This window comes from Chanos chanos, chromosome 4 (assembly GCF_902362185.1).
Source record: "Chanos chanos chromosome 4, fChaCha1.1, whole genome shotgun sequence".
NCBI classification, from domain to species: Eukaryota; Metazoa; Chordata; class Actinopteri; order Gonorynchiformes; family Chanidae; genus Chanos; species Chanos chanos.
In genome coordinates, this window is record NC_044498.1 from 5154500 (window position 1) to 5167440 (window position 12941).

At 43.5% G+C, this 12941-nt stretch overlaps 1 protein-coding gene across 1 annotated transcript in view; it reads right to left on the minus strand.

Annotated features, from left to right (window-relative positions):
* The window catches only part of grm1a (glutamate receptor, metabotropic 1a), a 28288-nt gene extending 23894 nt beyond the window's left edge, over nucleotides 1-4394 (minus strand). The window contains exon 1 of the mRNA XM_030770838.1: nucleotides 3665-4394. Within this exon, the coding sequence (XP_030626698.1) occupies nucleotides 3665-4394 (730 nt within the window). The remainder of the gene's footprint in view (nucleotides 1-3664) is intronic.
* Nucleotides 4395-12941: the final 8547 nt, after the last annotated feature.

The window sequence follows — 12941 nt, forward strand, 5'->3', positions numbered from 1 at the left end:
ATTGAGACTCCCCAACGTCACCCATAATGAGAAGCATTTGATAACAGGAAATGAAGTCTCCAATAACGAACTATACTGAAAAAAGGCCCTAGAAAGCCTTGTCTTCTCTGGGAATATCTGGGCATATGTTTTCTCTCAGACCAGGCAACCCAGCTGTGAATGCAGATGGATCTATCTTCATTACTACGTTATTGACCAGCCCAAATGCAGAATTTTCTCCACTATGCTTCACAGTGTGTAACCAATGTGAGAGGAGAACAGACAAGGCAAGGAGAGAAAATGGAAAGATTTATCAGGGACGATATGTATTTTTCTACCGTTTATATGGGTCACTAAGGAGATTAGATGTTTGCTTTGCTCTGTGTTTTACTTTGTATTTATTTATTTACTTACTTACTTTTTGCCTGTAGTTACGGTAACTAGGATCATTTATACACCAGAGAAATGTCAGATATGATGTTAATATTTTTATTTTATGTGCCTGATTTGGTTTATTAATCCGTTTAGATGTTCTGGTGCACAACACTGGGAATACCTCAGGAGACGACAGTTATTCTCAGCGGACTCCAGGTGAGTGCCGAGAAAAACCCCCCCCCAAAAAACGCATGAGGCCAACGAAGGAGAGATTTTCGGGAATGTGAGGAGAAAAACAAAGAAAAAAAAAACTAAAGTAAAAGACAAAAAGAGGATAAATGAAAGGGAGAGTGAAGGAAATAGATTTGAGTCCTCAGAACCCAGGAGCTTCCAACGAACAAAATAATGATTTTTTTTTTTTTTTTACGTGTGTCAAGGTAACGTGACATCCCCCCCCCCCCCTTCCTAGCTTCTCAGCCAATCAGAGGGAGGACGAGGAGAAAACGAAGAGGATTGTCGAGAACTATTAAAGGTGAGCAGAGACACAGATTACTTAAAGGGCATGAGAAGGTTTTGGGCGGACGTTACCATGGAAATGAGACGGTGATAAAACAACGTCGGCTTTAATGAGGAGAATCAGGGATTTGCCAAAAAGAAGAAGGAGGAGAAAAAAAAAACTCCACCCTTTCTTCGTACTGGGACTTCGTTTTGTCTTCTTCAAGTTGAGGGCACAGGGCACACCAGTCAGAGAGAGGACAGAGATTTATCTATCAGGCAGGGACACTGAGAGAGTTGGACAGACAGAGTTAAACAGATAGAGGGGGAGAGAGGCTGACTGCCAATAAGAGCGATCGAGGATGAGGTAAATGGAATAAAAAACAGATGGATGAGACTCTAAAAAGAATCATCAAATGCCATCAAGGAGCTCAGCTGGGTGTGTGTGTGTGTGTGTGTGGGGGGGGGGGGGGGGGGTGTTCAAGGTTTTAGGAAGCTGGAAACCTCAGTTAGCCAGATAACTTGAACTGGAAGTTGAAAGAGACTATCCAATAGGAAAGCTGCAAAAAAACAAACAAACAAACAAACAAAAAAACTATTGGATGTTCGGGAGTTGTGGCTAAAAAACATTCCCAGATATTGGACTCAAGATAAAAAGCTGAGAATTTTGTGTGCATGTGTGTGTGTGTGTGTGAAATATGCCACTCTCAGTAATCATGTTTTTCTAAAAACATTAAAGCAAACACTGAGAGATGAGAAATAGAGGTGCTTGTGTACAGTATACTGGAAAGCTACTTGATCCCTAAAGCTGCTCACACCAGACACAACCTCTTCACCACCACCGCAGCTTACTGAGAATCAGGATGAACTTCGGAACCTCTCTGACTGGAAAACCGGTAGATACTATGTTTTAAGCAGACTCTTTCCTGAAGTGTGCGGTATTCCGTAAAAATGCTAAGAATAGGCGAGCACTCAGTTCCACATTCCAAGCTGCTGTCCCTTTTAAAAATCCCGATTGTTCCTATTTCCAATGTCAGGTCTGCGAGTAGCGACACTGACGTTAGATACTGAGAAATATGGCTGTGCATCAGACAGGTGTCAGCACACTTCTCTTCTCTGGAACTGCTGATACCAAATGATACTGAATGCTACTGAGTTGATACCGAATGATGCACAGATGATATTTCTGAAGTAGAGGCTGCTGCTGCAGTCATTGGCTGTGATGTCACAGATAGTAACTCTGCTTTCAACCAATGATGGCGTGACTCATGTATAGGTCTGATGTATATCACCAAAACTCATCCAAACACAAAAATACACCCCCCCCAAAAAAAGTGTACAGTCTGGTTTTTTTTTTTTTTCTTTTTCTCAGACCTATTGCGCCCCCTAGTTGTTGTGCAAATTCTTTTTTTTCTCCCCCCAGGACTCTCACCTGCACTTTTAGGTTTGAATCCATAATCTGTCTCCCATCTGCTCCCTAAATGCACCAGTCTGTCAACCATTTTCTCACGCACCCACACACACACACACCTACGCATAAACACACACTCACACACACACACACACGCACACGCGCACACACAATGGAGTCTCATTCTCATTTTTTTATCCTTGACTAACTTGACATGATTTGTAATAAATAATGGAAAAAAGAGAACTCTTCTGGTTTCCCCAATGAGGATGATGAAAAAAAAAAAAAAACCCAGCCAATTTATCTGTTGTAGACCTGAATTATGGAAATTCTCAAGTGCATCAGCATGAGAGGTTACAGATGGAATTAAGTTAAAGCCATGCTAATAGGAAAAAGAGCACACAAGAGGGAAAAGACAGGCCGAGACAGAAAGAAAAGAGAGGAGAGAGAGAGAGAGAGAGAGAGAGAGAGAGAGAGACATGTGGGTAGACAGAGAAGATGGAGATAGAAGGAAGAGCACATTAGTCCCTTCATTAAATATGGAAAATCTGATTGATTAATTGAAGCATGCTTAGATATGCAAATGCCGAAAGGGGAGAGAGTCCACTTGTTCTCATCAAATGGAATAGAATTAGCATTGAATTAAACATTCATAGACGTGCCGAGAGCTGTGCTGATCAATTATTTTCTGATTGAATGTAATATAATTGTACCCATTGTTTTTATGGGGGGGAGGGGGGGTTTGGGCTGTAAACAGTAGCTTGGCTGAGCGCTTTTTCTTTTTTTTCTTTCTCTCTTTTCTATATAAAAACAGAGTTGTTTTCCCAATTAAAGACTGAGCCTAGCAGATAGTCCGAACGTAGATTTTTTAACTCAAAGCCCGCCTCAGTCCAGACTTGAAACCCTGGTCCAGGTCTAGGTCGTCCTATCATCTTGGAAACCGGCCTGGAGACCTTTGTAAGCAATCGTTTAAAGGAAAGATAAAAACAAACAAATGAATGGTCTCTCTGGAGAGAGCCAAACGAAACGTTAGATCTCTCTGTCAGAACACCTTGTTCTAAGACCCTGAGTTATCTATTAAGCATTTTTATTGGCCATATCTGATTTCGAAAGTCTACATCTGATGCGCTCTCTTTGAAGATCATCCGCCCTCAGGGTCTGTGGTTGGAACCACCGGGTTTTGTGATTCTAAAACAGACGTGAAACCATTGTTGCGCGTTTCCACAGCCGCCTCCCTTAGTACAATCAATCAAACCTTCACGCACCTCAACGTACTTCTAAGACCATAAGGCGGGCCTTCCGAGATCCCACGGGCGGCTCTTCCGTACACAACGAACCCGGCTCAGCTCGACAACGAACGACTCTTAAAACCAACGCGTCGGAACTTTCGTCTGAGAGACTTACCCTCCGTGTGAACGGCAGAGACGTAAGTCCAGTTGTAACGTTTGACGATGTCCAGCATGGCCCGTGCTTGAAGCGTGTCGGACGGCACGACCCGCAAGAAGTACTTGAAGAGGGTTTTGTCGCTCAGGTCTATGCTGGTGGCCGAATAGGCGATCTGAGGAATGTTAAACAGCTGAAGGAGGTTCTGAACCTGGATGGCCACGGAGCTGGAACCCGGGCCGATGACGCCCGCGATGGGTTTCTTGGTGGGGGGCGGCTGGCTGGAGGGGGTCCCGTCGATGCACCACTTGGCCCCGTCTTTGTCTTCCCGGATGGATATGAGAGAATCCCTGATGAATTCGATGCTCTGTTCCAAAGCCACGGACGAGTGCCAGCAGGAGTCTCGGATTTCGCAGCCCAGGCTGATGTTTGGCAGCAGGTTGGGGTCGGAGTTGATGCGATCCAGCGTGTAGAACATCGCCTCCACACGCTGGATGCCGTACTGCTCCCGGACGTCGCCGCACTTCCGCTCGGCGACCCGTTCGGCGGAGGGCTGATGGTGCACGGAGAAGAGCGCGCCGATGATCACGTCGCCGTCCATGCGGGCGACCAACCGGGGCGAGGCCCGCGGAACCGCGGATCGCTCGTAGATGCTGCTGAGCGCTCGGGAGAGCAGGGTCGAGAGAAACAGACAGGAGAACAACAGGCAAGTAGTTCCGCACGAGCGCCGATGCATCTTCAAGCGTGCCATGTTCCACGTCGCGTGAGTGATGCCAGCTGAGCGGGCATAGCCTTGCACGTCGCTCGTGCCAGCTGAGACTATGAGCGTTGTTGGTCGTCTCCCAGCGGATTGAGATTTAACAAAGCAGCCATGATACACAAAGGGGACAATAAAAAATACGTCCGCAAAGACCTGTCAAGTGATAAAAACAACAACAACAAAAAAAGCTATTAGATGCAGCAAAATAACAAAACAATACACAGAGCAGGCAAAAATATGACAAAATCTACAACACAATTAAATTAATCATAGTTTTAACCTTGTTCTCAGTATAGTTTGACCCTAAAATGTGGTATATTAAGCTAAATTTGTATTCCTCAAAAAGAGTTTCAGATCTTCCCTTTGGAATCTGGATCATTTGACTCGTCTGCGCTGACACCAGTACATTGTGTGCGGAGTGATTGAGTGCGAAGACACTCGTGACTGTATTTCATCATCTACTTCAAAACTGTCAGACGCACAGACATTGCTGTTGGGACATTGCTGTTGATCGTCTGTTTGCCCTCAGCTAAAACACAGCCGCGACCGCGACACATTTCTCAACCCAGTTCGCCTAAAAGCCGTTTCAGCACTGTGGACAGCACCCGTTCCTCTCTACCTTAGGATACTGATACGCGCCTTTGGGGGTAAATACATTGGCTGCGCTGTAAGCTTTGTCATCCAGATGAATGGCACTCGGCGATCAGTATTTGCTGTTGTAGGGACACTTCAAAGTGCCGTTGTTCACAGTAAGGGAGTACTTTCTGTTCGCGAGCACATTTTTTAAAAAGAAAAACTGTAACTGAATAAAATGTGGGTTCTGTTGAGGATGCAAAGTGAAGAACAAAGATTTACCCCGAGCTAAAACAATCAAACAAAAAACCCACACACAAGGACATGTCAGCTGTTGAGAGAAGAAATGTTAATGCAAATATATGTAAACAACTATAAAATGAGGGTTGCTTTACCTCTTGCGAACAACCGTGCCCTATGAAATCAAGTATCGGCTGCCCTATCGAGTCCATTCAAAAGCATTGACAAACATCAGCGCCTTAATCGACTCCACTCAGACAAATTACAAGATTGCATAGTAACAATGATGATGAAGCGCCTCTCAGACACATCCATCACATTCAACCCTGTCTGTTCTCGATCAAATACACGGGCTGCATGCAGAGGAATTTCGTACCTGAATCAGTCAGACATCGCTTGGCTCCTTCGTCTGCTACGGCAACCCAAGCTTGATTGTGATACTTGAGTTTGGTTCTGCTCAAGCACTCTCTCTCTCTCTCTCTCTCTCTCTCTCTCTCCCTCTCTCTCTCTTGCTCGTTCTTTGAAGAACGCGTGCTCTCGCTCCTCCTTTTTTTCCCCCCCTCGTTCCTTTTTTGTCGGTTGTTGACTAGCTCGCATGACACAGTCCGGTCACGATATTACGTGAGAAATCACAGACTCTCTGCCGGTAAGAATGTTTCCTCGGACGAGAGGCAGTCGAAATTTTCAGGCCAAGCGGCACCACTGTAGGGTTGCACTGGGACCCACAACAAGCCAGTGTGCGGACGGGTCCGCATCGATTTAAAACAATCCCAATACAGTGAGTCAGGGGATTCATTCAGAAACGTAGACCACATGGCCACCAAGACAGGCCATAGATGAGCGCGTATCAGCGACCCGCGTTTATGCACCTGAATTCAAACCTGTTAGACGCAACATTCCACATGTACCTCTACCACACCAACCACCTCGAGATGGTTAAACTATTCGAAACGTAACGGATTTCAACGTCATCCATATGGTCCATAATGACTCATACTATCTGCCTTTCTAAATTTCAGATGATTAATGCCAGCTCCCGTGCTCAGAAGGGGCGCGATGTTGACGGGTAATGGTAATGTTTTCTGTCCAGAAGCAAAGAACTTTGTGAGAAAGAGCTACACAGTAAAACGTTTTGACTGAACATAACAGTTGAAGGTTACCGCCCATGTCCTCAATGCCATTCAGGGGTTTTCTGTTCACATACATAGGTAAAGGTGCATTAATCTGGTTTACACAACCATAAGTGCAAATAAATGCATTTCATATAATAATAATAATAATAATAATAATAATAGTAATAATAATGCATGAATGTGTTCTGGTCATTTTAAATCCGAATAAACGACTAATGAGGGGTCATCAACTGAGGAAAATGATAGTGAGTGAGCGATAGCTGGCGAAATTGAATTAAGGAGACATTGACGTCACTAAAAAGTTTCGCTTTGCGCTTCGTGTGGAGACGTTCTGAGCGGACAGCGGTATGTGAACCTGAGAGAGAGGCAGAAGAGGTAGAATGGAATGGTACTTCCGGGCTCTAGTGCACCATGGAAAAATACATCGCAGTCTTTGACAAGCAGACGTATGCACTAGGATGAAAAGTCTCTCTCTCATTCCTCCCTCTTTCTCCCTTACACACACAGACGCGCCAGCGTACACACACACACTCACACACACACTGTCCTAGATTAGCTATGGGTGTCAGCAAGCGTTACATTATGTTATATAGATAGATCCAGAACTAAATGATCCGCGCCAAGAAGACCATTGCGCTTATTGGTGGCACAAAGAAGCGTGACCTTGGGAACGACAGATCAAAGAAAGGATATATACATCCCTCAGTTCAACATACTGACGCGCAGTGTCGAGTCGGTCGACTCGAATGAATCTCATGCAACAGAGCGCTTACGGCTGAAATTTCTCTCAAACGCCCAAGTCCTGTTAAATGTAGAATAGGTTCCTCTTTTCATTAGGGGGAAAATTATTGATTCATTTTCCGAGTGTGTTTCTGGTATGGATGTGTGACTACACTACAATAAATTAAATCGCAATTGAAAAAACAAATAGAGAATCAAAAGACAACTGTGTAACTTAAAATAACAGTTAAAATTGAAGGTAATATTTAACAATTTTATAAAAAATTCCAAATAGCAACAATAATTTGGCTCTAATCAAAAACAGTTATATTTACGCTAACTACACTGAAGCATACGGCATCGAATTAAGTACCCTCCCTCTGGTCGAAGTTCTAGTCGTCGATGCACATTTGTTGAGGTTCCGTAACAATTTGCAAGCCCTCGCTCATCACGCGCTTTAAAGATGACTATATACTGCCATCTGTCGGCAGAGGTTTTTAACGTCACAGCAAAAGTCCTGTGCTATAGGCTATTTGACTGTCAGGAACAGAGCCGTCTTCTGTAAACTACTTACTTTAATACATATTTGGATACATACTAATGTTTTCATGTACTGTTTGGGGTTGTACTATTTCAGCACACAGAACTACAGTCGTTGTGAATCGAAGCACGTCTACACAGCTAGGGATGATGTTATTCGAAGCACTGTCAGTCAGTGGCGGAAATAATACACCTGCACACACTGAAGTCACCTTACAAACATACACATCACTTTCTTGCCGTGTGTCTTTTCCTGTATTAACCCCGGTATGTTTTACTCCTCTGCCATTAAATAGGCTATGCTATCTGTTTCAGACAGACTGTTTGGCACGTTATCGTGCCCATAAGCTCTCGGACAGTCAACAAGGATGTAGTCCCCGAAGAGTGAACACTGAAGCCACGGCTCATGCTTCCAAAGACACACAAGTTTATGACGTATTTGCTTTTGACAGTACTACGTAATTTTCTACCGTTTTAGAGTTGGCTAGCACATCAACTGTCAAGTTTAGGCTGCTTAGCCACCGCACTGATCTGTATGGAAATGTTGCCATGTTGTACCACCGTCTTCCCTTTATTTTATTCATATTCTAAATACTCACTCGCCACCTGTAATTACTAATGAATCTCCTATACGTTCGTGAACCGAAACAAACATTCAAGTCACCTGTCCTTAAGAGTGAAATCAGTCTCCCGAATAACGTCCAACATTAATCAATGCCGCCCTCTCGTGGTCCTAATTCGTTTAAGGTATACTGATAAAATTGTTGCGTCATTCAGAAAAGTTGGAAAACTATAGTAAACCGATGAACTAACACCCAATTTATATTCTTGATAACATGAAAAACATGAATTAAGAACATCATTTACTCAGCTTAATCTAAACAATTATAAACATTTCAGAAGGTTTCATGCTCAATTTAGTCGCGTCACTGCAGATGTCAGTTATGAAGGTTTATTTTTGGGCAAACGCGAGCACCACGAGCGAGAACTTGCCCACTCGCGCTGCCCACGCACGAGCCTGAGACAGACGTGACGCTATCCTCCGAGCGTGGCCCGCACGCATGGCGGATGATAGGGTCGAGTCGTGAGTCAAATCAGACGCTGAAAACCACAAATAAACTGGATGGAGAAGAGCCGGCTTGACACTGCTACTGGCTCCAGGGTGCGATTGTGCTACTGAGCTAAACTAACAGTGACAGCTACTTTGAGGGACACGGTCCGTGCCGGACTCTGGAATTCTTTAGGGGATTGGCGTGCGGTGCTCATCCACGAGCGACGGGTTCATCTCGGAGGACCCCCCCTCCCCCCCCCCCCCCCCCCCCCCCACCGTAAAACTACTTACTTAACTCCTATATGTGAAGTCGCTCAAATGATGTAGGAATAGTCTTACTATACAGAATCGTACAAAAAGAATTAGGGAGAGGAAATGCCAGTCTGTCTTCGTCACCATATCCCTTTGGTTAGATATTTTTTTATGGTGAGATCTTGACTCAAAAGACGACTTTTTTTCTGTTTCCCAAAGGCTCCCAGTGGTAGTCACAAACTAATCACCCTCCTGAAATGACTGTTGTTTAGGGCAACTGGCCGTTCCAAATTGGATGGGGGGAAAACAGTAGATATTGCTGAACTACATGTATCTCCACGTAGTTTCGGTAGAATGGTGCTGTGCCACTTAAACATTTTTGTGAGTTTGGTCTTCGATTCTTGCCCTGAAGATCCCAGTTCAGGTATGACCCCGGAACAGCAAACGCTTGAAAATGCTTTTTAAAGCAAATGTCAGCACGTTAGATCAGAATTTAGAAGGGTTAGGAACTCCTTGACAGTAGGACAAAAAGGGGACGTGTAGACTGTAATTAATTAAGAAGTAAGAAATAAAAAAGAAAAAAAAAACACTTAACCACGGCTGGTGCGGTTACAGTAGGAGTTAAGTTCTTTTCGAATGAAATCCTGGAGTCAAGGACAGAGGAGACAAGAACCCAGCTCCTTGTCGTTACCAGAGTTATTCTGAGGAACTTCAGTCCTCAAGACTTCGGAGGAGAGAATTCCGCCTGTGTGTGTGCTGAAGATCACGTGACGGCCGTTTCCAGTGTGGCGGTGAGGTCAAATGGCGTGGCCTCTAAGACTAACGCTTGGCAAACAAAACTGAACAAAATCCTACTCCCTCCGTGAGCTATCCGACCCGGAGAGCTTGGGAGGTATATGAACGTCAAAAAAAAAACCAAAGTGAGACGCAGTGGAAAGCCAATACAGCCGCTGTCAGTGCTGTTTTAACGTGAAGCGTTAGCACGTAAGGACCTGTACTATAAAACTCACGCGCTGCAGGTTAACAGAGCAGTCAGTGCCGCGACAGTATGTGGGGATCGGTATCCATGGAGACATGCATGCTACACACACACACACACACACACACACACACACATGATTAATATGCTATCCTACCAAAAATAAAGCAAGGAGCGTGCCATTAATCAGGGGAGTCCAAAGTCATCCCTGGAGGACTAGTGTGTATCCAGGTACTGGGGCTAATCTTTCCCTCAGCTTCTAATTAAAGCCTAGAGAAGCAGCCGCGGCGTCTGTCGGGACAATTGATTCCTCTAATGAGTGAATTAATAACTGAGCTTCAACAATAGCCCACCCGTAAGCCAGCACACCGGGGATGAATTTGGGCATAAATGATTTCTCGATTAGTGTGTAACTATGTCGGTCAATAGTTTCACAGTGATTTGTGTTTGTGTGTGTGTGTGTGGTGTGTGTATGTGTGTGTGTTCAGTTGGGGTGCATGTAAATTAATAATGAATGTAGAGAAACAACTGGGTGTACACTACAAAGCATGGTTTCTCGTTTAACCAGTTAATGATGAAGCACAAACTCAAGACTGTCCAATAGGAACATTCCTATTGGACAATTTTGGCTTCATGTCACTGTTTCCACTGATATTCATCTGAGAATTTATGCTTTGTTTGCATCTCCAAACTCCCTTAGAGATCTGCACTCAGCTTGTGTGAAACGAATCAGGCATCAGTATTCTTCACAGTTCACACTGTAATTTGCTGCTCCCTACCCTCTGTGACAATGAAGCTTGTTTGAGTTAGGTGAAGTTTTGAAACCAAGGTAACATCTGATGCCCATTAATTTGCCTGACGCATACCTTGATGTCCTGGTAGTGTTTATTCTTCATGAGGTCATTCTTCTCAGCTGTTCAAGTAACGCTGTAAGCCTTACTTTGACACCTTACTCTAATCCAGTGGTTTAGGAATAGATGCACACATGCCTTATGGAATCATATCTGTATAATACCTCTAAGAGTATGAAAGACTAAAATTCATACTAAAATTCTGACTCTTTTTCTACGTGTATTAGTTGACGTATTCATTCATTCATATATCCAGTCATTTGTGTGTGTGTGTGTGTGTGTGTGTGTGTGTGTGTACACATGTGGTGTATATTTATTCTTTTACGGTTGTAATCTTTTATTTAAGTTTTTGTTTATTTATTTTGGCACTTTCAGTGCGCCATATGTAAGAGTTGTCCCTCTGGCTGTTTAGGTTCCTGACGTCTGAGAAGACCTGAAAACCTGAACACGCCACACGTTGTTTTAACGTTGTTAAAATGTTATTACCAGTCAGAATCAAAACTCATTATGATTTGGCCTCAAAATGGTATAGCGTTCTAGTAAATGCATAATATGAAAAACCCTTGGCTAAAACTGTTGCTATAACTTCATTTATCAGTGAGTTTTCTGGCAAAAAAGGCAGTTGTGGATATTTTGCACACCATACTGGACAGAGTCACACAGGGAGAGGGTCAGGTCACATCTGCTATCCTACCCAGTGGCCACATGGGACCTGCCCGGGCTCTCTGCTCTCTGTGTGGAAGAAACGGAGTGAGACTGCGCAGAAATGCTGTTTCAGAGGAGAAGAACTAATGGCCATACACACACCCATCATTATACCCATTGTGATGTTTATATATATATATATATATATATATATATATATATATATATAAACAACTTTTGGATACGTTTTTATATGATAAAGCATATCGGCATTGTAATTATAAAAATGCAGCAGCCAAAGGTTTTAGCTGAGTTGGAATTCATTGGTGTTACTGTGATGCTGGACCTCCAGGGATCTCAACACAGCTCTCTCTGCATGTACATATATACTCTATACGTAGAGTCGTCTGAATGCACTCAAAATAAGTCCCTCGCATGTGTGTGTTTGCAAAGAATGTACATGTGTTTCGGTTGCAGTGTATAATGTATGTCAGGGAACTTCAAAATTGCCCCGGAAGTGGATCCTCTGATCTACCAGGTAAAAAACAATGACTTGGAGTACCTGAGGTGACCATACTGTACTTTGGAAAATGATGTTAATGAAGTGACACACATTGGAAGATAATGTCAATGAAGTGACACATTCATACCACACAGCTCCAGTTATCAGGCTTTCTTCCTCTCCTTTATGTAACGGCAATAAAATATCCGTATGTTCACATTTGTGTAAAGACGATATGATGAAATATCATGATATTGCCATCAACAGTCGCACGGCGAACACCTGCCAGGATATTGCTACAAAGCGGCAGCACCGCAGAGAGGAGCAACAGGAAAAGAAAATGATAACGACACATCCTTCATGTCGTCTGCCGTCATATCAGATTAATGATTCCGCTTTTCACTTTTTCTATCAGTAATGGTCCGTGAAAACACTGTTTACTGTGTCCCGCCAATGTGTTCGTGACCTAGAAAACCCCAAAATGCCCACTGAAGATCCCATCATGACAGAACCAGATGCCAACCAACCAAAGGGTGGCAGAGAAGAGCTTGCAAAAAAAAAAAAGGAAGACACCACATTCTCAACCACAGGGACAAGTTTTCGGAGTCTGTGACCTTGAGCTGGGGGTCACCACTACCCCTCTTATACACACAGGATTTCCTGGAATGACCAAAGTTTTCTTTAAGGGGCAGAGGGAAACAGTAGAATTCAGAGTTAGGTTTAGTAGTACTTTGGTAGCTGGCTTGGGTTTTTTTTTTTTCTTCCCTTTTTTGACTCACCTTTAAAGGTTTGTCAGTTACTGACACTCTCATCGATGTATGCTCATTTGAAACTGATGCAATTTTTAATTATGAATCAGCATCATTGTTTAGTAAACAATAATAAAGAATTGACACACACTAAATAATGCATATTTTACTTTCATATACATGAATACAGTCCACTTTAAAAGCGTGTAGTGATTGATCTCACAAGCTATAGCAGGGAGCCAAAGCCTGGACACAAGGTACATGATGTAATGACCTATATTTCTAAGCTGTGTGCAACAAACG